Here is a 27,932-nt window from a genome sequence, read left to right as displayed (position 1 = left end):
ATCAATCACCCCAAGTTCTTATCCTTGCTCCTTGGTCCACACTTGCTGGCATTCGTACCGTTGCTTCTGGATAGGATCTTGCCGGCGCGAATGTTGGGCGAGCCAGCGTGGCACTGGAAAGTTGCATCGATGATATGGGTGCTGGTTGTAGCCACACTTGGGGTCTTTGACAGTGGTGCGAGCCTCAGGACTGCGCTTGTAACGTTGTACGAGCATCCTGCGGTTAGCAGTGTTGGATGGGATGTTATTTGCTGTTGGATCAGCTTCACGGTCTGGTCAATCATCGGATCTTCCTGAAAGGAGGGACCATATGTGTGTGCTGTATGATTGGAATGGCTGTTTGTACTCACGGCGAAAATTGGACATGACTTCCCAAGCCTCAAAACTTGTAATGATCGCCGCAAGAGAGAACCCAGACAAGCTGTCACGGCGTAAGGATAGGGAGGAGAATGGCGCTTTCGACGGGGTAGGATTCTGGATACACAAGTAATCTGTGCCGTCTAGATGAGGACTTGAAGACGCTTTAACGAGTACACGGATTTACACCAAACCCTTACCCCCGCCGAGCAGCATGTTCACCCGCTCTCTTCCCCGAAAAGACACCATCAGCAAGGGAAAGCCCGCTCACATAACCATTGGCGCAGACTCCAGCAGCACTTCGCCCAGCAGCATACAGCCCATCGATCTTGCTACCATCTCCGGTCAGGACTAGCCCAGTCTCGCCATCCACCCGCAGCCCGCCGAGCGTCAGTCCGTTGACAGCTTGGATTCCCTCAGTGCGACAGGAGATATCGACGCCATAGAATGGGGTTTTCGATACTGGGCTGCAGTAGTCGACTTCCTTGTGCATCGGATCCTCTTCTCCGCTAGCTATCGCATCATTGTAGGTCTTGACTGTCGACGCCAGACCGACGGCCGAGATATTGAACTTTCCAGCTAGCGCTGCCAATGAGCCAGCTTTCTTGTAACCCCAATAGAGCCAGTGCAGTCTCTGAATCAAGAGAGGCATGTTAGTCTGCTGGAAGACCTGTCTCTTTGCTTTCGCCCATTGATCCGAGTCGAGACTCAAGAAGCCTTTCCCCCCATGTTGTCTTATCATAGTATCGCTGAGTGCCGCCCCATAGACATCCTCCGCACCCATACGCTCTCCATCCTGAGATACGACAACGCCTTCGAGCAGGGCCGTTGGAGGATACAAGAAACGCCACGCAGACATGTTGTTCATGTTGGAGACTGATCCTCCCGCTGCATGCCCGATCTTGATTCCAGATCCGTCATCGCCATTGGTGCCGAGCGGAGCGACCTGGGAGAACTCGGGGACGTGTTTCTGCCTCATCTCGGGGTTGAATGCAAAACCGCCGGCACTCAAGACCACCGCTCCACCATGTATGGTCTGCGAGGTGGATTGCTCTTGCCAGATTTTGCTTGCCTTGCGGTGATAGACGTCGGCTAGCGGAGTCGCCATGAGCTGGAATTTCTTAGTCTTTTGCGTGAGGCCCTTGTGCTTTTCGAACAGCGAATTGGTACCCGACAACGTCTTGATCTCAACTCCGTTAACTTTGTCCCTCTTGTCATTGAAAAGAACCTGCTGAACCTTAGTCGCCGGCTTGAAATCTACTCCCAGACGTATTGCTGAGTCAAAAAGCGCCTGCCATAGCGCAGACCCAGAGAACCCCGGCTGCACCATCCGATGTCCCCTGGGCGCCGGCTTCGACAGTTTATTGAACGGGTACGACTTCTCGTTCCCAGAAAAGTAGAGATAATGCTTATTCGTCGGATAGCTGGTCTTGTAGGGACACAGCGAGGCCTCGAATCGTGCGCCGTGCTTCTCGAGCCACTCGAGCCGTGCCACGCTCTCGTCGCAGAAGCGCCGGAGAGTCTTCTCATCGACTGCGTCCCCCGTTTCCTCTTTGAGATAGGCGAACATGTTCTCCGGGGTATCGTGGCCGTAGCCGGCTTCTTTTTGTTGTCGGGTTCCTCCGCCGACGTAGACCACGCCTCCTGATAGCGCGGACGCTCCGCCGCCGTGGGCATCGTCCAGGAGAAGGACCTTGGCGCCTTTTTCTGCGGCTGCGATGCTTGTGCAGACTCCGGCGATTCCGGCACCGACGACGATTATGTCATGCTGCTGGCTGGATTTTACTGAGTGGGTGGCGTGAAAGGTGCGCTTCTTGTGGTGGCATATGGTAGCAACTCTGAGGTGAGTTGAGTGGTAGCGGGCAGTCAAGGAAGCCGTGCGTGAGGTGAGCATCGCAGAGGCTGTTGTCCAACGTAAACAGTGGGATTGAAATCGTCAAGGTACCTGGATGAGAGACATGATAGTCTTAAATAATTCGCACACGCTGATACGCAAGCGTGCCGCGTTCGCTTAAGCATGATTTGCTTCCCGATTAGGGGCTTGGGCTGACATGTTTGTCAAACAGGTGGCGCGCATAGTGCCTTATGGGTAATATACCTGCTACCTTATTCCAATCCAACGCGAACCATTGATGGATCAAGCTGCCATGACAGAGCATATAGCGATTAATCTCGGCGCGTCAAAGACCATGGCGTCTGGTGATGTTCAAAGCATCGTTCCGGAGGCCGCTTAGCGTTCCGGCCGACCACTGAGCGCGTGGAGTCCGCGGGAAGATCGCGGGAGCACGCCACAGTGTCGGAGAATGCCAAGTCTTGAAGTGCCGAAATCCTCTTATTCGGTTTCAATGCAACGCTGCAAGTCACATCACGGAAGCCGACATTGAGCCCCTTTCGTCGAATTCGTCACCAGGATACCAAAATGGACAGCTCTCTATTCCTTCAAGTGACCTGTTTGACGCCATACTCCTAGCCACCTCTTGACCATGTCCACCCCAATTCGTCTACCTTTCTCTACGCTTCCCGCAACAAACTCCACGCCCTCGCCGTTTCCATTGCCATCAACCATGGACTGGAAGAAGCCTAGAAGCTTCATAGCTGGCAGCTCCTTCACACCCAAGCTCTTCGATTCGGCAGTTGCTTCCAACCTAGACACCCATTCCCTCATACTGACGTGCTGGATCTTTCGCCCTGAAGAGTCTTCCAGCATATCAACAAGCTGTTCCCATGAGATAGCGCTCGGGTTGATGAGATTACACACAGCATACGACGTCTCGGCAATATTGTGGACCACTGCATCACCGATGGCTTCCGCACAGAAGTCGACGGGGAGCCAGTCGACCTTGGTCTGCAAGGTCGGCATCGCATCGAGGTGATCTAGCCCCGCCATCATCATGGTAGGCCACATCTCAGTATGGTTCCATGCCCCCAGTCTTGAGTGACCACAAAGCTGGCCGACTCGGAGGATGCGAACAGCGACATTGTGAGTAGAGGCATAGTGCTGCGTGACTTGCTCGATGATGAACTTGGACTGCGCGTATCCGGTGGGAAGTGCATTTGCAGGATCCGGGGAGAGTGGAAGCTCTGGCACTTTGGTGCCCGGGGGCCTTCTCATTGCTGCGGCGACGCTGCTCATGAAGGTGAATGTCTTCTTGAGCCCCTTGAGGCAGAAAGACATGAGATGCATGGTTCCTAAACAGATATTCGTCAGCTCAGACACTTCATGTTGGCATATTTAAACTGGGCTTCACCTCTCAGGCAGTCGTCCTCGAACTGTTCAATTGGCTGATTGAAATCCAACTTCCAAGCGTTGTGCATCACGGTGGTCACCTCATTCGTCAGATGTTGATACATCTGCTCGTCCAATCCTAGCTTTCCGTCCTTCATGTCATAGCTGACGGGCACAATTTTCTCGCTTTGATAAATGCTCTCTGGATACCCTCTCTCTTTCATGGACCCTAAGACTCGAGCTCCAGGATCTGCTCCTCGTACGCCGCAGTAAATCTTTTGAACAGTTGCCATCTGGACCAGGACTTCCACTAGTGCGTTGCCCAGAGCACCGCTGGCTCCCGTGAGATAAATGACTTCCCTCTCGTTTTTCAACTCATCCTGTTGAGCTTGAGTCGCTTGCCAGTTGTCGATCTCAATGTTCATGCGGCGGATGGTCGACCTGATCCACTCATAGTGGTTGCCGGCCACCGAGGCATTGCTATTCAGACCACCTTTGAATAGCTGAAGGAACTCGAGAAGCTTCCTTGCCGTAGGATATCCGAAGATGAACATCAAAGGGAACGCCCCGAACGACTTCACAAGTCTCGATCGTATCTCGACGGCGCGCATAGAATCGAGACCGAGTTCGTACCAGTTTTGGTCTGGCACCAAATCTTCCACAGAGAGATCGAATACATCAGCGACAACGGTTTGAACGATTTCGAGATCCGAAGTACCGGAGTTTCTGGAAGGAAACGGCTTGGAGGCCTTATCAGACTCGAGCTGGTTGCCTAGGAAGGAGTTGTAAAGTTCTTCCACCCTATCTCCATACAGATCCCAGGCAATTGTCCGTCGCACGTTCCCTTTTGGAGTGACTGGCAACGTCTCCTCATTTTGCAGAATGAGAACCGTTTGACGAGGGATTCGTGAGTACGTCGGAGAATTCCTGTTGCAAATATCTACTACTTTCCACACCTCTTCAGCAAGATCAGGTTCTGATATGGATCGCTTCTCCACCTCAGACCAGTCGATCTCAACAACGACGGAAGGGCAAGGCTTTCCTGTGCCAAACACTGCCGTCTTCGCAATAGTGCTCGTCTTATCTTCTTCAAGCGCCATGGCGAGAGCCGCGGCATGTGTCTTCTCTCCATTGCTGTGCACGAGAATGTCATCTCTGCGGCCTTGGAGGACGAAATACCCGCTCCCTGGGGGATCCTCGATGAACAAGTCCCCCGTACGGTATGGATTCGGCGCCGTCTCCTCAAGCCAGAGCTCTGCGGCTAGAGGAAACCCTCGGTATACAACGCACTCGAAGAGGTTATCCGCAATGGACTCCATGCCTACATGTTCTGACTCTGGGTACAAGTTGCGGAAGCGGTACACGTCTGGATTGTCTCTTGTGTGAGGTATTGTCCGTAGTGGCGGACCGGTTTCAGTTGTACCATATGTTGTTTTAATATTGACGCCGATGTTCTGAAGTTTGGACAGCATTGAAGGGGACAGTGGAGCTCCCCCGGGCTGTAGGACCTTCAAGTCCGTCAGAGGAGTGTAGTCTTTGGTGGTGAGAGTGATGTATTCGTAGAGGTCCTCAATGACTGAGGGTGCGCAGTGCAGGCAGTCGGGCGGATAGCCGAGGCTAGTCAAGGACTTCCATGCAGAAAGTATTGAACTTGGGGCCGGTGGCCATTGTGTTGGAGGTAAGGAGGTAGGTAGACCGGTTGGGAGTCCCGACAGGGCGATTGACAACCCAGCTACGTGGAATCTAAGATGAATGAGCATGCGCAGGAGGAACAGCAGAGAGATTCTAGGTCTCACAAGGGAAAACACAGATACCAGTTCTCAATGAAGAACTCTGGGAGTAATCTGTACATCCGTGCAATTTGACACAGACTCCGATTCGTGTGGATAATTGGTTTCGGCACTCCCGTAGAACCAGATGAGTGGATGATCATTGACTGGAGAGTCCACTCATCATCAGTCTCAAACCCTATGCAGGGTTCTTCAAAAGCCTCTGGTTTGTTTTCTCTCAGCTCATCTAAGCTGATGAGTTTCGTCAACGGGAGTTGACCCGGGCTTTCCCCATGGAGTGAAGCTTCATTCGCCTCGTCGATGATTATTGCAATAACATTGCACACTCGAAGAAGATGATCTCTCGTTGCCAGAGAGTTCTTGTTGCTAAGAAGTAGGACCCGAAGGTGCAGACGATTTAGGGCGAATTGGGTGATGAGATACGAGATCGAGTTGCCGACGCCGAGGAGAGCGACAGTGGGTTGCTGACCCGTTTCATTGGCAGCACCAATTTCCTCTCGAAACTGCTTAGAGTAGAAACTCGATGCTCTAAGGTAAAACTGATTGAGCCGGGCCCAGTCCAGCACTTCGAAGGAGTCACCGATAGGATGTATGAAAGCCGGCTTGGAGGGTTGAATCACGGCATTATGCTCAACCAATGCCGCGACACTCGTCAATTTCGGGTCAGAGAATCTGAAAATTCAGTGTTAGAGTCATTGGAACTTCAAATCATGATAGATACGAGGGTATTTGGGACCTTGAGCTATGAGGATGTCCGTGGAGTTGCCATAATTTCTTCAACTTCTCGTCGGCATCTGGCGCAGGGAAAACGATCGGGTCGACGGCAGCAATTGATGAGGGTGACTTCAGGTCAGACATCGCAATCGGTGCCATCTTGCCAAGGGTTACACGAAGGGAAGCCTTCAATGTTGTCTTGACTCTCTGAAGCTGATTTTCAGTCAGTCAAGCTCCTTTCATCGATATCCAATAAGTATCACACTTCTACCGCGGACCACGGGAGAATCGATTGACAATATTGTTATGAATCGTCACTCAAGATCAATCCTATTGAGTCAAGTAATCTCTCTACAACTTGAACTATGCTGACGCCGATCAGCTGATTAGATTATGCAACGCCTATCATAGTCCTTGTTGGAGTAACGCAACATCAGAAAAGGATAGGCCAATGATATCCCCGATAATCGGTCTGATAACAACCCACGCCTATCGCCTGCCTATCACAAACATTATGGGTGTGGTACGCATGCGGAAACCGCACGACCATGGCGCTCAGCAACGACGATAGCAGGATAGCTGAAAGGGAATCTGATAAGCCTCGTCTTAGAAACGAGACCGGATGCGCAACAACGTAAGAATAATTAGACATCGTTTGTTCCTGCTCCCCGCACGCACCATTCGCAACTCCAATTGTGCCATTGATCGCCCTGACCTTCCCTTTTCTCCTAAAGGTGAAGCCCACGTATAGGTAGTTGAGACTCGAGAACTTACTGCGGTTACACGCATAGCAGTCGCTACAACGATGGGTCTACGGAAGCGCTTGGAGCTCCGCTCCGAGAGCGCCGACCTCGGCACGGAGGGAGGCCGGCTCTCGAACAAGGACATGGATCCTATTCCGATGGGCTCTCCGGAGCGCACCTGGGGTTGGCCAAGTTTGCTCGGATTCTGGATCGCCGAAGCCTTTTCCATCTCGATGTATCAAGGTAAGTGTTTACATAGGTAGTCTGGAAACAAATTGGTGACTCGAGATGGCTACTAACATCCGTTCTCAATCACAACAGTCTCTTCAACCTCTGTCACAAAAGGCCTGAACCCGGGCCTTGCAATCCTTGCAGTGTTCATCGGCCACGTCCTGGTCTGCATCCCGGCAATGCTAGATGGCTACGTCGGCTGCATCTTTGGCATCAACTTTCCCGTCTTCACCAGAGCTTCCTTTGGCCTCCGGGGTTCATATGGCGCCGTTTTCGTCCGTGGTGTCGTGGCTTGTATCTGGTTCGGCACTCAGTCGTTTCAGGGTGGGCAGTGCCTGCAGGTCATGATCTCCGCCATCTGGCCGTCATTCAACAACTTCCCGAATCACCTCGCCGAAAGCGCGCACGTCACCAGCTCCGAGCTGTTATGCTTTTTCTTGTTCATCATCGTTCAGCTGCCACTGCTCTGGTTGCATGTAAGCAGTCTAAGGTACATGTTCATGGTGAAGACTGTGATTATGCCAATCTTTGGGTTGACGTTGTTCATCTGGGCCATTGTTGCTGGTATGCTCTTCACATCCAGCCAGATCCAAGGGCAACTTATCTGACCTCTTCTCAGGCAAGGGCTTCGGCCCGACATTCTCAAAACCAACTCTCATCAAGGATGGCACGCCCGCTATTGTCGTATTCTTCCAATGTGTCACCAGCGCTATTGGCCCCAAGGCAACCCTCGCCCTTAACATGCCCGACTTCACGCGGTATGCAAAGGAGCCCCGACAGGTCTTCTGGACGCAAGCCGTCGGCCTATGCGTCTTAGTCACGATGTGTGGTGTGCTAGGTGCGACCGTCAGCAGCGCCTCGGAAGTCATCTACGGCAAGGTGACCTGGAACCCCCTGGAAGTCGCACGGCTGTGGGACAACCGCGCTGCTCAGTTCTTCGCGGGTCTCTGTTGGGCGTTTGCGGTGATTGGCACAAATATCAGTGCCAACAGCGTCTCTTTCAGCAATGATTTGGCGCTATGGTTTCCAAAGTATATCAGCAATAGGCGCGGAGCGTATATATGTGCCGTGTTTGGCGTATGTGCCGTGCCCTGGTACATCCAGTACAGGTGAGTTGTGTTTGTGTGTTGTCCAATGGTCGATCTTTTGTACTAACCTGTGGACTTCCTCGCAGTGCTAAATCCTTCTCCTCTTTCCTTGGTGGATACTCTCTCTTTCTGGGCGCCATTGCAGGCATCATCATCACCGACTTTTGGATCTGCCGCAAGCGTGCAATGGCAGTCTCGTCCCTCTTTGATCCGCGAGGCATACACTACTACACTTTTGGCGTCAACCCCCGAGCGGTTATCGCCTTCATCTTTGCCATCATTCCCAACATGCCCGGTCTTGCCGCTGCTTGTGGCGCCAAGGGAGTTCCCAAGGGGGCCATTTATCTCTACAGCTTGAGTTGGCTTGTCAGTACCTTGGTGGCTAGTTTCACGTATTGGGTGTGTTGGAAGATGAAGCCATTCCCCGTGGATGATAGCCGGGAGCTGTTTTACGTTGACGGATACCCCACGGTGGAGGATTCAAACGAGTCAGAGAAAGGCTTGGAAGGGAAAGACCAAGACATGAAGACGGGATGATGTGATCTTAGACTCATAATACCATACCCTGACGTTATCATTTAATGTTATTGGAACCACATGCTATGAGCTTAAGGCCCGGCCTACTTCCCTGTGGTTCTCGCGGGAATGATTCACGGGCTTGGATGTGAGTCATGCATGTAAGTTAGCCCATCTCACAAACCCCGGTTCGAGGCTGCCTCAGCTGCCGCGGGTGTCAATTCAATGAGCTTGCCCAGCCCAGCCACGAAGATGGCATCAAGTCTCAGCAGGCTCAAGTTCAATAAGTCGCAGCTTCTGGACTTGATCCGCAATAAGCCCCTCCACTGAATCAAAAGAGCAAGGGCGTCTTCAGCTTCTGATAGCGTCGGAGAAAGAGCAAAGAGCAAGACAATAAAGTTGCTCGCAATGGCAAAGTTGACACGGGAAGCTAGCCATGGTCAGCCATCTGGCGAATACTTCCGAGGAAAGCACGCTTCTCGTGTGGGAGGCTGGGGCAACGCTTACATGAATGCCAGAAAGCTTCAAGATGATGAGCCTCCAGTTTCGCGAGAAAGTCATGCATCTCTCGCGCGATAGTCATTGAACCGGTGCGCAACGCCGTGCGGGCTTCGGTTGGGACCTCGATGCTTTTCGGTCGAAGAAGAGCCTTGAAGACAGCAATCTTTGCGGTGATGTAGGCGAGTTTCAGACTACCATTCCCATCCAGGCCGCATTCTGGCAGAGATGCTGAGGGCTGTTCCCCTACGTCGGGTCGGATTTGCAGCCACTCTGCAAGCTCAATCCTCAAGGGCCGAGCAACTTCGAAAGTTGCTTCGAGCGACTTGGAGAGAGCTCTAGTGGCTTTGATAGAGCTACAACGGTCAATGAGCACCAATATCAGAGCAGTGACGCTGTGTTAGGATGCAACTTACAACATGTTTTGTTGAATCTTGGACACAATCTCAGTTAGAGAGGCTAGGTGCAGAAAGTGCCTACACACCAACGGCCCTTCACCTTCACAACCAGGAACATCACCAAAATCATCCGGCCCAAGCGACGAGACGTCCCAATCGCATTCCTGAATGTGCGAACTTCTGCCAAAGTTAAGGCTCAGCCACCTGTCCTGAACATACACCGCCCAAGCAAGCCTCCGCCGCAATCTCTTCTCCCAGCTCGGAATCGCCCAATCCAATGGGTCCAGATTGAGTCCCAAACACTGCGCGAGCGCCACCGTGTCTGCAAGCATGGTCCATTTGAACGGCGTGTCGGCGACGTGCTTGTTAGTTGGCCGTCGCTGAATCATGAGAAGCATCGTTTGCACCGTGGCGAGAGATGGAGTATGGAACTCGGATAGGGCGGCCATCCAGGCAAGTTTGAAGAGGTGGTCTGCCGAGGGGAGGGTGTCGACGTCTACACAGAGGATGTCGTCGAATACGCAGAAGGGGAGGGCGTGGCCATAGATTGCTGCCAGGAGACATATTGGCATTGCGGAGGGGCTGCCGTTAAGATTTTGGATTGTGTGTTCTTTGGATACGACCGGGAAGTAAGGTTGAACATACTTCCAGAAACTGCCACCAGTCAGTCGGAACTTCATTCTGAACTCAGGCATATTCGAGTGAGTATAAGAGGGTCTGGCCAATTCCTTACAGAGTGATGAGCCTTTGACCAACATTCTCAGAGACCAAGTCCGAGACCTCGCATCTAAGGTCGGCCGCGGTAGCTCCCAGCCCTCCTGGTTGCGCTTTACTAGCTTGTGAGTTGCGCTGTAGCATAAACTGAATGGGAACCCCATCTTCAGGCCCCATATTCCTGATGCGGAGTTGCTGAAACGTGCATTCGTCTCTCTCGTCGAAGTGGTACAGATTTAGCAAGTACGGATCCGATTCACCGCTGAGACCTATCACCTGAGCATTGTGGCCAGGCTCCGCGTCCAGCGACGACGGTATGAAGACATTCTCTCGACGTGGAACATCTGGTGAAGACGTTGTGTGTGGTGATGTCGGGCTCGCAGAGTCCATCAGCCCTCTCACAAAGATGGAATCGGCAATGGGCGAAACCTCCACAGACGGAAACCTCCCATCTGCTCCAGGGGCAGCTCCATCCTGTTGGTGATGGGGGCTCCGTATCCCATCGCTCGAGCCGCTTTGCCGCCGCTCGGATAGCCGTCTCCTCTTGTTAGGGCCCCCAACAAATGTGCACTCTTTGCCTAACCTTCGGCAGAGCTCACATGGTGGCGTGTCTTCGTGCACAAGGCAAGCGGCGCGCTTGTAACGGCAGAAGTCGCAAGGATGACTGTTCCTACTACTCTTTTTGGTCTGGCCGTTCAAGTTGATCTCCATGGTGTGGATTCAAAGATGGAAAGCATGTTAGGAAACTTGATGTCGTTGCGGACTTCATTCCCCGCGTCCTCCCCAGGATTCCATGTTGGTTGAGACTCTGAGTTGATCTGCAAACTATCGGACTCTGATAACGGGGCGTTGGCCGATTGGATCATTAGCAAAACAACCCTGCATTTCGATAGCAACAAGCTCCATGGTGTGAGAGTGATAAAGCTTCGGCTGATATTTATTCCATCTAAGCTCATGTTGTTATTCCCGCGGCCAACTAAGGAAACTAGATCCAATCCTGTCCTCTCGCCTTTCGTCCGTCACCAGAGCTCTTGTAGACGCCCCTCTTGGCCGTGGCACCGCCCATTCTAACTAATCCAACTAGGTGATGCACCCCAGCCAATACGCCGTCAACAACCTGCACGCCGTCCCCGACAGCCGCCTCTACGGCCCCCTTGAGCGGCGTCATACCCGCGCATCCCAGAAGCAACAAATCGGCCCCCTTTTCCTCCACCAGCTTCTTCCCGACGGCTGCCATGATTCCCATGACCTCATCCTGGCTCTTCTCGTGCAAGTCCAGCACGCCCAGCTTACACGAGACCACGCCGGCGCAGGAGGCTGAGAAGCCATAGTGGTGAATGCTATCCTCGTGCAACACCCTCGACCGCTCGCTCACGGCAATGAGCCCAAACCGCCCGCCCAGCGTTCGCGCCGCGAAGAGCGAGGCTTCCATGATCCCGATGACGGGCTGGCGAGGGAGTTCTTCGCGAAGCATGCGGATGAGGGCATGGTCGGAGTAGCACGCCACCAAGACGGCATCATGGGTCGCCGCAAGGGGCAGGACGGCGCGAGCAGCGGCCGCGGCGGACATTACGTTGTCAAAACTGCCCTCGATGGCTGACGGCGCCGGCCTAGGCGCCGTGAAGCCTGTGACGAGGACGTCGGGGGGCAATTGGCTCTCGACCATGGCGACGCAGGCGTCGGTCATGGCGCGGGTGCTGTTTGGGTTGATGAGGAGGATGCGGATCTTCTTCTGAGTCTGTCCAGGCGTGATGCCGTTGCTTACTGCTCCGTTGTGTTTCTCGACTAAGGGCGAGAGCTTGGGAGGCTCCACGACGCCGGTTTGTTCTGTGATGCGAGCATAATGCTCTACACGACGATGTCTGGCAAAGTCAAATGTGCGCTCCTTGCCCGGCCGGCACTCAGCCAGGTCAATTTCTGCATAGACGACCTCGTCCTCTGTTGTAGATGCCTCAGCGATGAGCTCGCCCTCCGGACCAGTGATGCAGCTACCGCCAATGAGGTCGTACTTCCCGTCATCGAGACCACACCTCGCAGCGCTGATGCTGAAGCATGCATTCGTGTAGCTATGAGCCTGCATCACCAACTTGTGGTGGAAGAGTGCCTTGCTCCGCGCCTCGTCCGGATCCATGCTGGCGCTGGTTCCCCAGAGATGCGGCGCGAAGCCGGCCGTGTTGTAGCCGCACAGTACGACCTTGACGCCCTGTAGACCCAAGACGCGCCAGCTCTCAGCCCATCTCCTGTCGTTGCAGATCATCATGCCGAAGATGGGGTCCCCGCGCTCCGGTGCCACCTCCGGCTCTGTCAGATCGGGTACCCGGAACGCATTGAAGCCGAGGTCTCCAGGCTTGAAGTAACGCTTCTCTAGCTGGTTGGTGGCATCCGGGTCCGCAAAGGGCTCAAAGTCGCCCGGAAGATGGATCTTGCGGTACTTTGAGAGGATGGAGCCGCTCTTTGCGTGGTAGTAGATGCAGGAGTTGAAGGTTTCGCCGTTGTCGGCCTTTTCGGCAAAGCCGACCGAGATGTCGACGCCCAGCTCGCTGGCCTTATCGAATAGCGGTTTTGTCTGCGGCTGAGTCGCTACATCGCCGTGCTCGAAGAAGGAGTCAAGTTCAGAGGGGTCGTTTATCAGATGCCGGGGAAAGAAGGTTGTGAAGGCGGCTTCAGGGAAGAGAACTAGCTGTGCTCCCTTTGCGGCTGCGTCTTCAAGAAGTGATAGCATGCGATTCAGTGTCTTGGGCCGGGGGTCGTTGTAATGCGTTGCGCCCATCTGAGCCGCAGCCACGCGAAGCTTCCGTGATAGCATTGCCGCTGACTTCATGTTTTTCTTGTGCAGTTGTTAAGTTGCTATGTTCTCACATTCCCTCTTTTCACTGCCGCTATGCAAACTTCAGTCCAAACTTATTCTTTTCGCCATGAGAAGTCGCTGAGCTCTTCTCCGAATCTCCCACAAAGTAGTGCTGGGTCTACCCCTCATGCATTGAGATCAGCGTGCAGTGCTCCGTATCGTCCGTCCTATTCCCTGCAGCTCCCTAAGGTAGGGTAGTCTAAGTTGTGGGCGATAAGCGCCGATAGGCCGTCGGGTAGTTTGCCGTGGCTGCCTATCTTTATCTCAGATAGGCCTATTTATTCTTCGCAGGAACAGCGTTATCAAGTCTACAGCCAGTGTAGATGTCGTTAATGACTCTGTAGATACTCCATATGGTGTCAAGGGAAACTCGAGGACAGATTGAAAAAACTCTACGAATTACCGAAGCGAAGTTTGTTGTTGGTTGAGTGCCTCAAAAATCGCTTTTAGCATACTGAGACTCTTCTGCTGTCATAGCACACTAAGGTAAAGCGACATGGAGGTTGATCTCATCATTGAGAATGCCACAGTGGTGAGTACTACATGAATCATGTTGTAGCGAGGGCCCCATCGGCAAAATGACTGATGGAGAAACAAAATAGGTAACGGCATCTGATGTCCACGTGAGACAAGATATCGTGGTTCGCGACGGCAAGATCTTAGCTGTAGGCCAGGATCTCAAGTCTCTTTTCTCGGCCAAGACAGTGATAGATGCACAACATGGCTTCGTCATGCCGGGCGGCGTGGATTCCCATGTACACCTTGACCAGGTAAGAAAATGTTCTATTCGGTTTCCAAACAGAACCCCCTTGTCTAAACCAGTATCAGGACAACTCTCCAACAGGAGACAACTTTGAGACCGGCACTCGATCAGCGATTGCAGGAGGCACAACAACGATTATTGCCTTCGCTACCCAGGAACGCACCCATCAGTCTCTTCACCCAGTCGTAGATGACTATCACTCACGCTCCCGAGGGAAGTCATACTGCGACTACGGCTTTCACATCATTCTCACAAACCCGACACCCGCCATCCTTCGCGATGAACTTCCATTCTTTGTCAGCGAGGGCATCACCTCCGTGAAGCTCTACATGACCTACAAGCCCTTGCAGCTCAAAGACGGCGAAATCCTAGATGTCATGATGGCTACGAGGAACCTAGGCATGACAACCATGGTGCACGCTGAAAACAGCGACATGATCACCTGGATCACGGCACGCCTTGCAGAGCAGAAACTCACTGCGCCGTACTATCACGCCATCAGCCGGCCCAACATTGCCGAAGATGAGGCAACGTACCGCATTATCGCCCTTGCTGAGCTCTCTGATATCCCCATTCTCATCGTCCACATGTCTTCCAAGACCTCCACCGCGCACGTCAGGAGCGCGCAGACAAGGCTCCTGCCAGTTCACGCTGAGACGTGCCCCCACTACCTCTATCTCACAGCCGATGCCCTGAAGCCGTCTCATCCGGCCACTGATGGCTTCTCCGGCGCGAAGCATATCTGCAGTCCGCCATTACGTGAGGACCGCATGGATTTGGACGCCATGTGGGCTGGCATTGCCAATGGGACGTTTACGACCTTCAGCTCAGATCACGCGCCGAGTAAATACGATCACCCTGACGGCAAAAAGGCGGGATTGGGCAAGGAAGATGGCTTGATGAGGTACGACCAGGTTCCCAACGGGCTTCCCGGCGTTGAGACACGACTACCGCTGCTATTCGAGGGCGGCGTGTTAACGGGTAGAGTGACGCCACAGAAGTTTGTCGAGGTCACGGCGACGAACCCGGCAAAGCTTTACGGGTTGGGAGACACGAAGGGCGCGATTGCCGCAGGATATGATGCCGACTTTGTGATCTGGTATCCAACGATTGAGCAAGTTGCTGCCAGTGGCGGGACGGGCTCAACAAAGATGGAGCCGTTTGTCTTGGAGAACTCGATGTTGCATCATGATATCGATTACTCGCCTTTCGAAGGGATGAAGTTTAACAATTGGCCGCGTTATACCATTTTGCGAGGCAAAGTGGTTTGGGACCGCGATAGTAGCGGTATTGTCAGCGATATGGGATATGGCGATTTCTTGCGGCGTGGAAAGAGCACATTGAGCAAGCCGAGGAATCAATGGGTGAATGAGTTCCAGCCATTGCCGATGAAATGATGTAGGCTAGTTCGATATCAATGGCCCTTCTTACTAAGTAGTCACTTACAGATATTTTAGCTCTGGTCCTGCCCCACGGTTCGACCGGCCTTAGTAAACGACAGCTTACTTCACCAACCGATTTGGCGCATCATTATCTTTGGCAGGTGGAGATCTTCGATAGCCAAGAGACAGACGTCTTCGCCCCTGAGCCCACCCGTGATATCGGCTACACATACTTGATTTTCCAATGTTTTCAACGATAAAGTTGCCAGATATTCTAGTACGATCTAGCTGAATTCATGTAGATAACTTATCACATAGCGACAATCGGGCGTAAATACCCCTTCTAGATTCTATGGTGTTAACACATGTAAAGTATTGCACAAAAGCATTAGCGGCTGCCGGTCATTCTGTCTTGCTTGCACAATAGAATAACCCGGTGGGAGATCTAGCGGAGCCACAGTGCCGTCTTTGTTAGCCAAAGATTCCTCGTTTAACTACCCACCGGAATCGATTCCGGAGCTTCGGGTTCTCCGGTCCGAAGCGACCTGCAGGGTACCCTTGAGCATGCGTCTCTGGAGCTTTACTATATATTCTGGCGCAACTTGGTTTACCAAATCGTACCATTGGTTCCGGAGTTGAGTGTTGTCTCTGGAAGAGTTCACATTTGACAATAGGTTCCACGCCTTAATGCCATCTCAGGACGCAGCAATTGATCAATACACGTAAACGAGAGTTGCGCCGCTTGACCAGAAAGAAGACCTCATTGTGATACGGCTGACCGGCTTGAGGACATCCAGGTAATGCAAGAACCTATGTCAAGAACCAAACGGCCCGAGGGACTGTACCGAAACCAGACGTTCGGGAGGAGCTGAGCGGCACGAGGTCTCGGTGTGCCGTGCGCGTGCTCGATACCCTCCACCAACCGCGGCAGGAAGACTAATCGGGAAGGAGACTTGGATTTTTATGCACACTATGCAGCTGTGCCGCACACTAAGACGGAGCCGGGCGAGAGAAGAGCCAGCACGCACTGCACAAAGGCGTAGAACTAAAGCACCAACATTTCATAACTTGCCGAGCTGTGGGGGTGGTAACCTGGTCCTCGGGCGTGGTAGGGTTCTACAAAACACCCCGCGGGCCCGGGCGCGACTCATGGAGCGGCTGGAATCTGATCTGTTCTCGCGTTTCCGCCATTTTTGTACCTGATCTCGTACTACGTAGTTAATTGTCATTGGAAGCGCAACTGCAATCCTGCGTCATGGCCGACTCAACCTCGAAACCTACGCCGCCGGCAGGATCGCCTGCGGCACATTCTCCGCAGTCGGCCAGGTCTCCCCCGAAGACCAAGACTCCGTCGGACGCAGCTGGGTTGTCCCCCGCTGGAGCCAATGACCTGGAGGCTGATATCGCAATCGATGATGGCGAATCGGTGCGTGACGGTCGAAGTTTTTGCTCACTGCGCATACACTGACATCTAGTTCTGCCAGGACAACGCGTCTACCATTGACGATAGAATGTGTGCGACGTCTTGCCCCAAGATGGGCCCATTCCTCCATAGTAGAATCGACCTAATTCTGTAGCTCCTCATACACCGCATCCTTATCCTCGTCCGTCCTTGACTACCCCACCGAGCATGGCCGTCGTTACCATTCGTTTCGATCCGGATGTATGCCACTACCAACACAGTATTTCTTGGAACCCGACTGACTGTTCTCTCAAGCTTATATCCTGCCCAACGATGAAGTAAACCATAAAAGCGATGTGATGGCTCCTGGCAGATGAAACTAATTGCTGTGATAATCAGAGCGAGATGGACCGACTGGACTTTTGCCATGCGCTATTGACGAAGACAGTCGGAAACAAACTGTTCTTGGCTCCGGTAGATGAGACAAAAATGCATCGGGTCCTTGATGTCGGCACAGGAACAGGCATTTGTAACACAACATCAAAATTCCTAGTCGCTATACAGAAGACTGACAACTTCAGGGGCCATTGAAATGGGTGACAAGTATCCCAATGCGGAGGTATATATGTCATTTGATACTAGCCAGGCATCCATGCCCATAATAAGCACTTGCTGACACAAAAGTAGATCCTCGGGAACGATCTCAGCGCCATTCAGCCAGCTTGGTAAATCTCATCGGTGAATGAGGCTCTCAACGTACTAACTCCAAGTAAAGGGTACCGCCGAATGTCAGATTCGAGATTGATGACGTTGAAAGCGAGTGGCTTGGAAATAAGTATGACTTCATTTTCAGCCGTTACATGTGCGGGTCCATCGCGGACTGGCCAAAGTACGTGAAGCGCGTCTATGAGTAAGCCACCTCTATACCCCTAGCTTCTTAAAGCTAGAGCTATTCTAAGTATTCGGCAGCAACTTGAACCCTGGCGGTTGGGCCGAGTTCCAAGACTGGAGTTTCATGATCTATTCCGACGATGGTACAATCGAGGGCACCGAGCTCCTGCGATGGGTCGACCTCTTCATGGACGCCTGCAAAATCTTTGGCCGAGATGGGCAAATCGGACCCAGGCTGGAAGGTATTGTGCGTGAGAATACCGGTTTTGTCAATATTCACCACCAACCATTCAAGATCCCTGCTGGCCCATGGGCCAAGGACCCTCATCTCAAAGACATTGGGATGCTGGAGTTGATTCAGCTATTGGACGGCCTTGAAGGCTTCTCCCTGCGCCTTCTTTGCGGAGCTCTTGGATGGACGAAGGAGGAGGTCCTTGTCTTGCTGGCTGGTGTTCGGAAGGATTTGAAAGATCCCAAGATTCATGCCTGGCTGTACTAGTAAGTTTGATGGCTGATGAGACCTGGGAGAAGACCAGCTCGATGCTAACTACTTCGAAGTAACGTGGTCTACGGCCAGAAGCCAGAGGAGGGAGGAGAGTGATGACAGGAAATGCGAAATGGGTCTTACGTCGCGCATCTTTCCTGGGAGTTTATTCCGACTGAAATGCATCTTCTGCAGAAAGCCAGCACAACTTCAGAGGCTGGCTTCAAGGGCAAGTCTATCAAGCAAGTGATAGAGAAAGCTTGCAACATTTCTGAGTAGGTCTTGCAGCAATATTAGTAACGCATACTTGCTTTAACATACGATTGCTTTGATCTAAGTGTGGTAAAATTTCGTCTCGGTACAGGAAAGTATGACTGGCTTCAATGAACCTATATGCCATCGACTTCTATACAGCGTCAATGAATTGCATACTTTTTCGACGGGCAATAATAAATTACCAATGAGTTAATTTTACTTCCATTCTATCTGGCTAAGTGCGAATGAATCGCAATAGAGCAGGACTAAAGAAAGGCTGGAGAAGGATGTGTTGACCCTATTTAGCAGTTGATAGAACAGGCATATGAGCGTGCTGAAATAGTCTCAGTCTAGGTACCATGTGCCGATCATGCATCGAACAATGAAGAAATCCCGTAGTCAGAGCTGGAGCAGGGATTCTCCCCCGCTTTGTAACAAATCACTCATTCAAGCATTAGGCAACGACGAAGACGACGACCTCGTCATGACTTCCACATGGTCCTTACTACAGTGATAAACACGATCTCTGACTCTCATGCGTACCTCAAAAAGCTTTCTACCAGCGACGATACTCTCACAACTCAAGAATCAATGTCGCCTTCGTCGCCTGTCACTTTTGGGGCGCTCGAAAGTCCAGCTCTGTGCGAAAGATGTCTCCCCGTGCTGATGGATGATAGCATCGATGACTTCATTGAGGAAGAGTCTGCTTCTTCGGACTCTGCTGTAACTTTGAGACACAAAGCTGAAGGCGAAGGTGAACTTATCATGTTGGGATCGCCTTGCCAATGGAGAGACTCGCTGCCTTCATTGCCAGTGCTGGCGGAGTCTTCAACCAACGGCTGCCACCTGTGCACATTCATCCGAGAACACATCATCAAACGTGGGATAGACTATAGAGGAGATGTCTACATTAATGGCGGATACGTTTGGGGCGCTGACAGAGATGTATTCGGCTCGAAACCGAACGAGGAAGGTCTTGTGTTTTGGCGATGTGAAGTGTACAAACACCCTGAGCAGGAGTTTATTGCGGCCATAACCTTCAACATCGAATCCGACGACGGTGAGTTTCGATATCTCTGACATAGTTCGAGTAGTTTGCAGTTGCCTGAGCTTACATTCCCATCCGCGCTAGACAATGTCACAGATTGGTTGCGAGTCGACGACAAGCGACGTCCCCGGTTGCTTGATCCCGCCAATGTAGACTGGATAAAGTACGAGCTCAAAAGGTGTCAGAACGATTGTGATCATGTCAAGGAGGACACAGCCTTCATTCCAACAAGGCTCATAGACGTTGGCAGCACCGATCTAGACGTCCCGCGCCTTGTAACTTCGGATATCCTGCACGAAGAAAATGCGGCAGACCTTCGCGGAGTTGAATATGCGACACTCAGTTACTGCTGGGGATCTAGAGAGGATGCAGCTGAGCAGTTGAAGACCACCAGAAAGAACTTATCAGAGCACCTTGAGGGTATACCAATCGACTTGATGAGTCCGGTTGTGAGAGACACCGCCATCACCTGTAGAGCTCTCGGTCTACGATATCTTTGGGTGGATGCCCTGTGCATTATTCAAGGAGATATAGAAGACTGGAATTCGGAAAGCTTGACCATGGGTCGTGTGTACTATTGCTCGACTCTGACTATTTGTCCGTTGGCGTCTGCGTCCTGTTTGCAGGGTTACCTTGGTGAAAGGGCACCAGGTCTCGACTTGCCTTTTCAATCGAAACGACGCGAGAGCGTTCGCGGGACCTACACGCTCTTCCCTTCTTCGGATGATCGGAAGCCCATTTGGAACTCTTCGTCACTGGTCAATGACTTGAAGCGGGCAGTATGGGAAACTAGGGGCTGGACGTTCCAGGAGAACATGTTGTCGACGAGGCTGCTCTTTATCGGGCCTGGGTTGTGGCACTTTGCCTGCGAGAACGGCTCAACATCTGAGAATTCATATGTGAATCACGGATCAGTCGTTCACGGATCCTTGAGACCACTCGTCAACATAGCACGAGAGCCGAAGCCAACTGATCCTATTGGAGTATGGCGTAGGGTGCGCAACGCCTACGCCCGATGGGAAGAGATTCTGGAGATTCAGACAAGGTCGTGGAGCTACAGAGATGATCTCTTGGCCGGCATAGCAGGATTGGCTGAGGAGTGTGCCAAGATTACGGAAGATACCTACCTTGCTGGCTTATGGATGAATGACCTGCAACACGGGCTTGTCTGGGAAATGCTTAACCCGGACGTTGGTACCCTCGAGACAGCACTCCGACAGAAGAGGGATCAAAAGCCTTACGTCGGCCCGTCGTGGAGTTGGGTTTCTCAGCTACGGCCTTTCGAGGTTTTACCATGCCGACGCTACAACGTGGACAATCCTAGGCCACTAGAGAAGCTTTCAAACAACCAGAAGCTTATGTCATTATCAGACACATTGCCAACCCATGTTCGAGCCGAATACACCGTCACCGGGATTCACATGGACTTGCAATGGCGCAGCCCATTTGGTCGACTTAATCCCGGCTCATACCTTCGAATGCATGCATCGTTGGCCGACTTCCCCTCAGATGTAAATATCGAACCCCAACGCAAGGGAAGCCCCCCGATCGGATACTTCTCTGATGGAAGTGGCCTCTGCATGTTTGATTGGTCCGTAGAAGCCGCTACTACACAGCAACCAGGCCGTATGAAGCTCTTGTTGACTTCCAGTTGTTGTTTCAAGACCAATAACTGGGGTAAACTGCGATACCTATCCAGTCTGCGCGACGGGCTGGGGAGATCGTTTCCCTTCCCAGAGGGTGAAACAGTCTTTGATTGTGAAAATTGGCAATATACAGAGCAGTGTTACGTTTGCCAAGATAACGAGTCTCCAAAGACTGTTTGGGGGCTCATCGTTCATCCAGCGGATCTCCTCGAAGGCTATTATCGAATCGGGATATTTCTGATATTCTCTGAGGGCGGCCATAGACGCGTCTTTGCACTTGGAAACAAGCAAGACGTACTCTTGCTTTAAAATTAAGTCCTTGAGGGTTGAATACAAATGCGGTAAATGTTTTGCTCCAGGTATTGGAAGGCACCTTAGCCCTCGAGAAAGACGTCTATCTTTAGCTAGACAAATCTCAACTCCCAGAGGAACGAGGTCGCTCGTCGAGTATCACAGAACACACATCCTAGTCGCGATCATGCAATCCACCACTAAGACACGGGGAACCTCTCTTGTCACTGCTGCCTAACGTACACGACGTTCATTTCAGAGTAGCCATACTGAGGAAAGCTTAGGCTGTAGCCATTGAGAGCATCGGTGTTAGCAGCTACTGTCATTGCGTTTATAGTCACATCCAGAGAGGTAGGCTGTCAGAACTTGATGTTATGAGTGGCAGGTGAGTTTATCATACACTTTTGATACTCTCACACACTGTCCAACAGCATGCTGATAGATCAGCTGCAACAGTTGCGAGTATTTTGGCGATGGTTTGTGATAACTCACAACCCGAGTCCAAATTGCCGCTCAATGACTCGCGGCAACGGGTCGACTTTGGCTCGTGCGACTCATCGGCTGACAATCAGCCAACCCACTCTCCAGTACGCGCGTAGGGTCGCCTATTTCGCTGCGAATCGCTCGTCCGCTCGGCTTCCCGTTGTTGCCAGTGTTTCCACATTCGAGCAAAGCCCCGGCTTTATGGTTATTTTCTAATGAGAATGGCAGCCCGGACCTGGTTCCCGGCCATACAGGAATCTCAACCCAGCTCGGTAGTGTGGCGACAACTTTTCAGCCTCACGGCAGTCTGTGTGTCACGACCGGACCATGGCCGAATATGACTGAAAAGCTGGAGGCTAGGACACCCATCAATGCGCTGTTGAAGCAATTGGTCTGGTCGCACTGGATGAGGGTCTATCAACGTCGCAATTGAGGTGGCTCTTCAATAGCTGACGCTCGGATCGCTAGATCGACGTGGACATCCCCCTGACTGGTGACTGGGCGCTTGAGAAAGATGACATGTCATTGTGTTTCCTCCTTGGGATGGCAGATGGAATACGGACTGGACCCCAAGCTGACGGACTTTTGACCGGGGAACACCCGGACCACGTCCAGATGTGATCAAGCATTGGGATTTTCATTCATTTTCTACCATTGCTACGAATACTTTATGTTACGTGCTTCTTGCCCAGCATGCTACTTGGGGGCCATTTGGTATTGCATGTATTCCTCGCCTATCGTGCTCACGACTCATGATCATAACGCCATAGTTCATCCTGAAAAACGTACAATGAAGACTCGGACTTAGGCGTACGTCTTCACCATCTTCAGCAGAGCCTCCTCAACCTCCTTCGGGCTGGTGGCGTTCAAGTAGTGGCCACCGCCCTCAACCAACGTCACCGTCGCCTCCGGGGCGGAAGTGAAGAGTTTGATTTGCTCACCGGGGATGTTGACGCCGAAAACAGGGTCAGCGGTTCCCTGAAATTTGGTCAGTGAGGCGCCCAAAGATAGTCCAGTCGTTCGACCGTAGTATCACATACCTGGAGCCAGTAGACGGGGCACTTGACGTCTCTCAGTCTCAAAAGCAGGCCGTCTCTCGACAGAAGGTTACCCAGGGCCATCTTGAGCTTCTTGCGGCCCTCGTCACCCTTGTAGACAGACTTAAGGGTCTTTGTCCAGAACTCAAGGGTCTCGGGCGGGACGGTGCCTGAGAAGCCCAGGCTGCCAACCATGCCGCACCAGATATCGTCAACGACGAAGTCCGGCGTCGGGGTGGCACTGGACCAGCCGTCGTAAAAGGCCAGGAGCTGGGCCTTGGGGTCCCAGCAGCCCTTGACACGGGAGTCGGCTGACTCGTAGTCCATTGACGTGCCCAAGGGCAGGAGACCCAGAATCTAGATTCGATGGAGTTCAGCACAGTCCAGAAAACTCAATCCCATGAAAAAACAACGATCCTCTTTTTCTCAAAAGAGATCGCGATCCCATGGAAACAAATTGACAGTGTAACGGGACCATTGAATGTCACGTGGCATCGTAACGTACCCTTTCAGGGGCCAAAATGGCCATACGGGTGACCATCCATCCACCTTGACTCGTGCCAAGAGCAAAAGCCTTTTGAACGTTGAGCTTGTCCATGACCTGCAGGGCCATGATGGCAGTGTCCCAGTAGGTGAAGTGCTCTACGGGACAGCTGGTGGAGCCGTGGCCGAGCGGCTCGATGGCCAGCAGGTTGACAGCGTCCGTCAGTGTCTTGCTGTTGAACTGGTCATTGTAGAGGGAGACGGTTGTGCACATGGAGTTGATGAGGACGACGGTGGGCTTGGCGGGGTCGACCTTGTCCTCGGACAGACGGTAGCCGGCCGTGATGCCGCCGAGGTGGGGGACTTGGATGGTGGTTGTGGCTGCCATGATGTGATTTGTGTGTGTAGGTAGTTCGTTTGGGCCCTGTTGCTCTGCTGTCTGCGAGTGTATAACAACCTGCTTTGAGTTTGGTTCGGTTCCTAGAGGTCAGAGAAAGGTGGCTTGGACAAAAGTTAGGTTTAGTAGTAGGTTTGAAAGAGATGCAGATTTCTACATGTACTAAGCAACTCCTGAGGGGTTCTGGAGATCCTACCCCTCGTGGCGCCAGTTGCGGGTTGCATTGGGTAAACTTCAGAGGCGGCGGTGTATCTCAAACGGCCGACTCCGCCGAGAAGCCTCGGGAGCCCAATTGAACGTAACATCTGTCGCAGTAGACCACGGACTGGTTTTCCCAAACGAGTCGCCTCACGGTGAGGCCTGTCCCTGTTTCGGTGAGGTGGAGATGGCAGAAAAAACGGTTGTGGACGACTCCAGTTTGAACAAGTCACCAAGTCTTCATTATTCGCCAGTCCTGGTCCCTTGGAGGGGACACTCAACGGTATCCGACAACATCCTTCTTTCGACAAGTGGAACAGACTCCAGAGAGGAGCTTGTTGTAATCAGCGACCACGCGTTGGGCTTGGATGTTTCCCAGGAATATCCTTTCGTCACTCGTGCTATCGCCGAAGCACAGACATCGGTAACAGGGACGGGACATGACTCGGGGTCTGCTTTTTGAGGGGCGAAATGAACAGCCAGCTTTAGTCTGGCGGTGGCCATGTCCTCCCCAGCTAGCGTCTTCGCTGGCGCTATGGTGACGGACGACCGAAGAACCCGAGAACGACTCTACCTGAGGTGCCATTCTTGCTCGGTCATTTTACCGCTAGAAAGGGGGTTCACTCATCGGCAGCGGGGCCGGCTGTGAATGGCGTTGCGGTCATGGTGGTGAGAGGTTCATCTCATACCATTTTCGGGTTCGTGGCGTCAGGGTTGATAAAGGCGCCGTCGTTTTGGAAGAGACAGGACCGTTGAAAGTCAAAAGTCAATTCCCTTTCCCGCCCGTCTAAGAGAAACGAACTGTCGGGAGGGACGGGTACATCCTTCCTCTAGTGTTCCTTCTACCAGTTCGGTATTTCATAGACATAAGGCGGGTGGGAGGCCGAAAATGTCTGTGAGCAAAGTGGACGGGGACGGGTTGGCCAGGCTTTAAACGCACAACATGTCTGGCTCTGATGCGATGAATTCGGGAATTCTTCAGGGGAATTCTTCAAGCGGCCGGGGCCGATCGTTTGACGCGAGGCATTCCTTCGATCCCCTTCTGCCGCCCCCAATCCCACACGCCATGCATTTCATCTGCGACGCATGCGGCTGCCGAGGCTTCGACTAGGGGGGGAAGCGAGCCCTTGTTGGAAAGTCTGATGTTCCTGGCTCTCTCGCAAAAGCTCCAAGCTTCAAGGCAAAGCCGGCCAAAGCCCGGATGCGGAATTCAATGTGTAAGAACAACCACATAATTAAAGGCCTAGCCGTCATAAAATCTCCCGACAACGAGAGCCCCGGGCCGACCAGGGGAATCCAACTCTGGGCAATGGGCAGCGCCAGCAAAAACGTCTTAGTGGCCCTTGGAGACTTGAAGAGCCGAAGGGAAGGGTGCTAGCCGATGCCTATTCGAGGCACCTCTAAGTCGGATCCCAGCACCGGGCGAAGCAATCCGGGATGATCCCCATCCAGCCATGTCACTTTGCCCCAGGGCATCGCATAATTCAGTGGAGAACAACGCCGAAATTCTGAACGTCGTTCGACCTGCAGAGGCCTGTCATCCTTTGGCCGCTAGCAACCTTGGTCCACAAAGCGTGGAAAAACACTCACTTATTGTGGACTTTCTATGTCTTTCTCGCTTGGGGAACGAGGCGATCAACATTGCGGCGAGCAATGGCAGCAACTGAAGTACGAAATAATACAGCAACGTGCATACATAGACAGGAGACAGACCAGGGGCCTGCCTGACATTCCTCGTGGCATCGAAGAATTTACCTCTTTTGTGAACCTTGCAGGTCTATTAGATATCCTTTCCTGTCAGTCCACCCACTCGCTCGCCTCTCCTGTGGATGATCGAGTTCCCTTTTTGGTTGCATATCTCGTTTGACATATATGCGGCCCTCTTCTTGGCCGCCGTTTTAGGAATGAAGCAATGGCGGACGAACGGAGAGTTCCATCAGACCCTCGCATAGTGTTCACCATCCTCGCATGTGTTTAACCAAGAACACACGTTCTTTCCTCCCCAGTTTTCCTAGCTTTTCGTCATTCCCACGTTGTCCAGGGGCTCGTCTCTTAACAGGCTTCACGTTGTTTTCAGGGGCCAGGGCTATAGGACGGCAGTTTCTTGCAGAAGGATTCTGCCCATCCTTCAAGTCGGTGCCTGGGCAGAATAAAGTGATCCAGTTGCCCTGCTTCTGTTTATGGAGTCCTCTTGCGAAGCGAATCCGTTCGGAGTGAAGAGAGATTGATGAATGTGCGCTGACCCGTCCCCTTCCCTTGGTAGTTGACCAGACCCTCCTTCTTTCTTCTGTTCGCAGCTATCAGGCTGGGTCCTCCCACCCCCGTTTCCCGAGAATTTGGTTCTCTCTTCCCCGCGGCATCTGTAGAATTACTCAACACATCGCCGCAGTGAGGTGAAAGGCACTTCACTCACGAAAAGATGTCGACCGACTCAGGTCCGTCACCGTTGCCCGGGCTTCCTGGATACGACCCTCAGAACATTCAGCCATGGACCGTCGAAGTTGTGGTTTCGGTGACGGTCCTCGCAGTACTCGCCGTTGTTCTCCGCCTCATCAGTCGCCAAACGAAGGGTCAGAAGCTGTGGTGGGATGACTACTTGATTGTCTGGTCGATGGTGCGTTTCCCACCAACATCATGCTTCTAATCAGAGGCATGACTCTCTAGATATGACTAGAAGCTGACTGTGTAGTAGTTATGGAACCTTGTTGTTGTTGGCTTCATCTTCGCGATGCACTCGGTGGGCATGGGCCTCCACGCAGACAAGGTCGGCGTCGACAATATCGTGTTGATGGCCAAGTATCTCGTCGTGGCAGAGATTCTTTACGCCTGGAACCTGGGCTGGACCAAGCTCAGCTTGATGTTGATGTACTATCGCATCTTTCACATCCCATTCTTCAAGAAGATGACGTGGTTCGTCATCTCTTTTGTCTTCGCCTGGGTCATTTGCATTACCTTCCTCTTCATCTTTATTTGCGTCCCTGTCGAGAAGCTCTGGTATCCCGACATCCCGGGCAGATGCATCAACCAAGTTGCAACCTGGATCGCCAACGCAGCCTCAACCATCTTCACCGATCTTCTCATCTTGTTGCTTCCTCTTCCTCAGGTGTGGAAGCTGCAGTTGCAAAAAGCTGAGAAGATTGCCCTGACCTTCGCCTTCGGTCTCGGTTTCTTGTAAGCGCCTTCTGCCGTAAGAACCACAATCAATCGGTCTTGCTCACCCGTGTCATAGTGTTGTCTTCACCTCGGCATACCGAACGAGCGTCCTCTTCACCTACAGTGGTACCGACCCGAGCTACACCCTCGCCCCAACAGTCGGCTGGACCGCCATCGAAATGTCCGCCGGCATTGTCTCCGCCTGCCTACCTACCATCCGTCCCGCCATGCAGCGCATCGTTCGAGCTTGCGGTTTCAAGGGCAGCATGGGCGGCATGTTCCGCAGCACGACGGCGCTGGGCTTCGGTTCCAGCAAGAATAAGTCCAACTTCAGCAACGGCATGTCCTCGCAGGACCCCCATACGACCAACGGCGGCTCACAAATCGCCCGCAATCTCTCAACGACCAAGCACGGCGCCGGCGAAGATGCCTTTTACCGGTTGCCTGATGACAACGGATCTGAGGGCACCAGCCGCCAGCCTACACCTCCTCTAGAGGACTCCAAGCTGAGGCCAGACACCACTGGGTTTGGGTATTCGGTCTCGAGTTATCCCGTCAAGGAGAGAGATGACAAGAGCGAGGATGAAATCCCCCTTCACGCCATTCGAGTACAGAGAGACTTCAAGCATACGACGGAACGAAGCTAAGGGAGGATCGGATCAATTGTATGAGGCGGTATATATAAGGAATCCTGGGTGACAATGACGAGGCCCTTGGTTGCGAGGTCTAGCGGTAACTTTTACCAATCTCTTAATTTTGGTGTACGAGTGGTTGTCGATGGTCAAGGGTTATGCGATGGCGTTGAATAGGAGTAAAGGAAAACCGACCCAAAAGTCGGCTGCTAGTCCACAGAGAAAAGCAGAAAGTAACGAGCTACGTCAGGAACGTAACATGGC

The 27,932-nt window shown here is 52.6% G+C and overlaps 10 protein-coding genes across 10 annotated transcripts; 5 read left to right on the top strand and 5 right to left on the bottom strand.

The window, feature by feature from the left end:
- Positions 1-18: 18 nt before the first annotated feature.
- Positions 19-2,251, bottom strand: CPAR01_12793 (uncharacterized protein; the record flags this gene model as incomplete). Its single annotated transcript, XM_060497048.1, has 2 exons — positions 19-217; positions 558-2,251. 2 exons carry the CDS (start codon positions 2,249-2,251, stop codon positions 19-21), a joined length of 1,893 nt encoding a protein of 630 aa, XP_060344581.1.
- A 537-nt stretch (positions 2,252-2,788) lies between these two features.
- On the bottom strand, positions 2,789-6,246 carry CPAR01_12792 (male sterility protein; the record flags this gene model as incomplete). Its single annotated transcript, XM_060497047.1, has 4 exons — positions 2,789-3,546; positions 3,606-5,326; positions 5,380-6,045; positions 6,110-6,246. 4 exons carry the CDS (start codon positions 6,244-6,246, stop codon positions 2,789-2,791), a joined length of 3,282 nt encoding a protein of 1,093 aa, XP_060344580.1.
- Positions 6,247-6,892: 646 nt separating this feature from the next.
- On the top strand, positions 6,893-8,686 carry CPAR01_12791 (NCS1 nucleoside transporter; the record flags this gene model as incomplete). The annotated part of the gene is made up of 4 exons (XM_060497046.1): positions 6,893-7,073; positions 7,152-7,625; positions 7,681-8,170; positions 8,236-8,686. 4 exons carry the CDS (start codon positions 6,893-6,895, stop codon positions 8,684-8,686), a joined length of 1,596 nt encoding a protein of 531 aa, XP_060344579.1.
- Positions 8,687-8,841: 155 nt separating this feature from the next.
- Positions 8,842-10,986, bottom strand: CPAR01_12790 (fungal specific transcription factor domain-containing protein; the record flags this gene model as incomplete). Its single annotated transcript, XM_060497045.1, has 4 exons — positions 8,842-9,095; positions 9,173-9,519; positions 9,580-10,215; positions 10,295-10,986. 4 exons carry the CDS (start codon positions 10,984-10,986, stop codon positions 8,842-8,844), a joined length of 1,929 nt encoding a protein of 642 aa, XP_060344578.1.
- Positions 10,987-11,260: 274 nt separating this feature from the next.
- Positions 11,261-13,081, bottom strand: CPAR01_12789 (carbon-nitrogen hydrolase; the record flags this gene model as incomplete). Its single annotated transcript, XM_060497044.1, has 1 exon — positions 11,261-13,081. One exon carries the CDS (start codon positions 13,079-13,081, stop codon positions 11,261-11,263), a length of 1,821 nt encoding a protein of 606 aa, XP_060344577.1.
- Positions 13,082-13,619: 538 nt separating this feature from the next.
- On the top strand, positions 13,620-15,283 carry CPAR01_12788 (dihydropyrimidinase; the record flags this gene model as incomplete). The annotated part of the gene is made up of 3 exons (XM_060497043.1): positions 13,620-13,655; positions 13,726-13,893; positions 13,952-15,283. The coding sequence occupies 3 exons, from the start codon at positions 13,620-13,622 to the stop codon at positions 15,281-15,283; spliced, it is 1,536 nt and encodes a 511-aa protein (XP_060344576.1).
- A 1,240-nt stretch (positions 15,284-16,523) lies between these two features.
- On the top strand, positions 16,524-18,162 carry CPAR01_12787 (uncharacterized protein; the record flags this gene model as incomplete). The annotated part of the gene is made up of 10 exons (XM_060497042.1): positions 16,524-16,694; positions 16,753-16,781; positions 16,846-16,931; positions 16,986-17,008; positions 17,070-17,199; positions 17,252-17,289; positions 17,358-17,395; positions 17,446-17,580; positions 17,640-18,059; positions 18,120-18,162. 10 exons carry the CDS (start codon positions 16,524-16,526, stop codon positions 18,160-18,162), a joined length of 1,113 nt encoding a protein of 370 aa, XP_060344575.1.
- A 633-nt stretch (positions 18,163-18,795) lies between these two features.
- On the top strand, positions 18,796-21,235 carry CPAR01_12786 (uncharacterized protein; the record flags this gene model as incomplete). Its single annotated transcript, XM_060497041.1, has 3 exons — positions 18,796-19,360; positions 19,433-20,974; positions 21,048-21,235. 3 exons carry the CDS (start codon positions 18,796-18,798, stop codon positions 21,233-21,235), a joined length of 2,295 nt encoding a protein of 764 aa, XP_060344574.1.
- A 1,337-nt stretch (positions 21,236-22,572) lies between these two features.
- Positions 22,573-23,676, bottom strand: CPAR01_12785 (uncharacterized protein; the record flags this gene model as incomplete). Its single annotated transcript, XM_060497040.1, has 3 exons — positions 22,573-22,746; positions 22,809-23,162; positions 23,311-23,676. 3 exons carry the CDS (start codon positions 23,674-23,676, stop codon positions 22,573-22,575), a joined length of 894 nt encoding a protein of 297 aa, XP_060344573.1.
- Positions 23,677-26,302: 2,626 nt separating this feature from the next.
- On the top strand, positions 26,303-27,683 carry CPAR01_12784 (uncharacterized protein; the record flags this gene model as incomplete). The annotated part of the gene is made up of 3 exons (XM_060497039.1): positions 26,303-26,497; positions 26,576-27,054; positions 27,113-27,683. 3 exons carry the CDS (start codon positions 26,303-26,305, stop codon positions 27,681-27,683), a joined length of 1,245 nt encoding a protein of 414 aa, XP_060344572.1.
- Between the last annotated feature and the right edge of the window lie 249 nt (positions 27,684-27,932).

The sequence above is a fragment of the Colletotrichum paranaense genome (assembly GCF_030867605.1).
Source record: "Colletotrichum paranaense strain IMI 384185 chromosome Unknown Scaffold_11.1, whole genome shotgun sequence".
Classification (NCBI taxonomy): Eukaryota; Fungi; Ascomycota; class Sordariomycetes; order Glomerellales; family Glomerellaceae; genus Colletotrichum; species Colletotrichum paranaense.
This window is presented reverse-complemented; position numbering and strand designations above follow the sequence as displayed.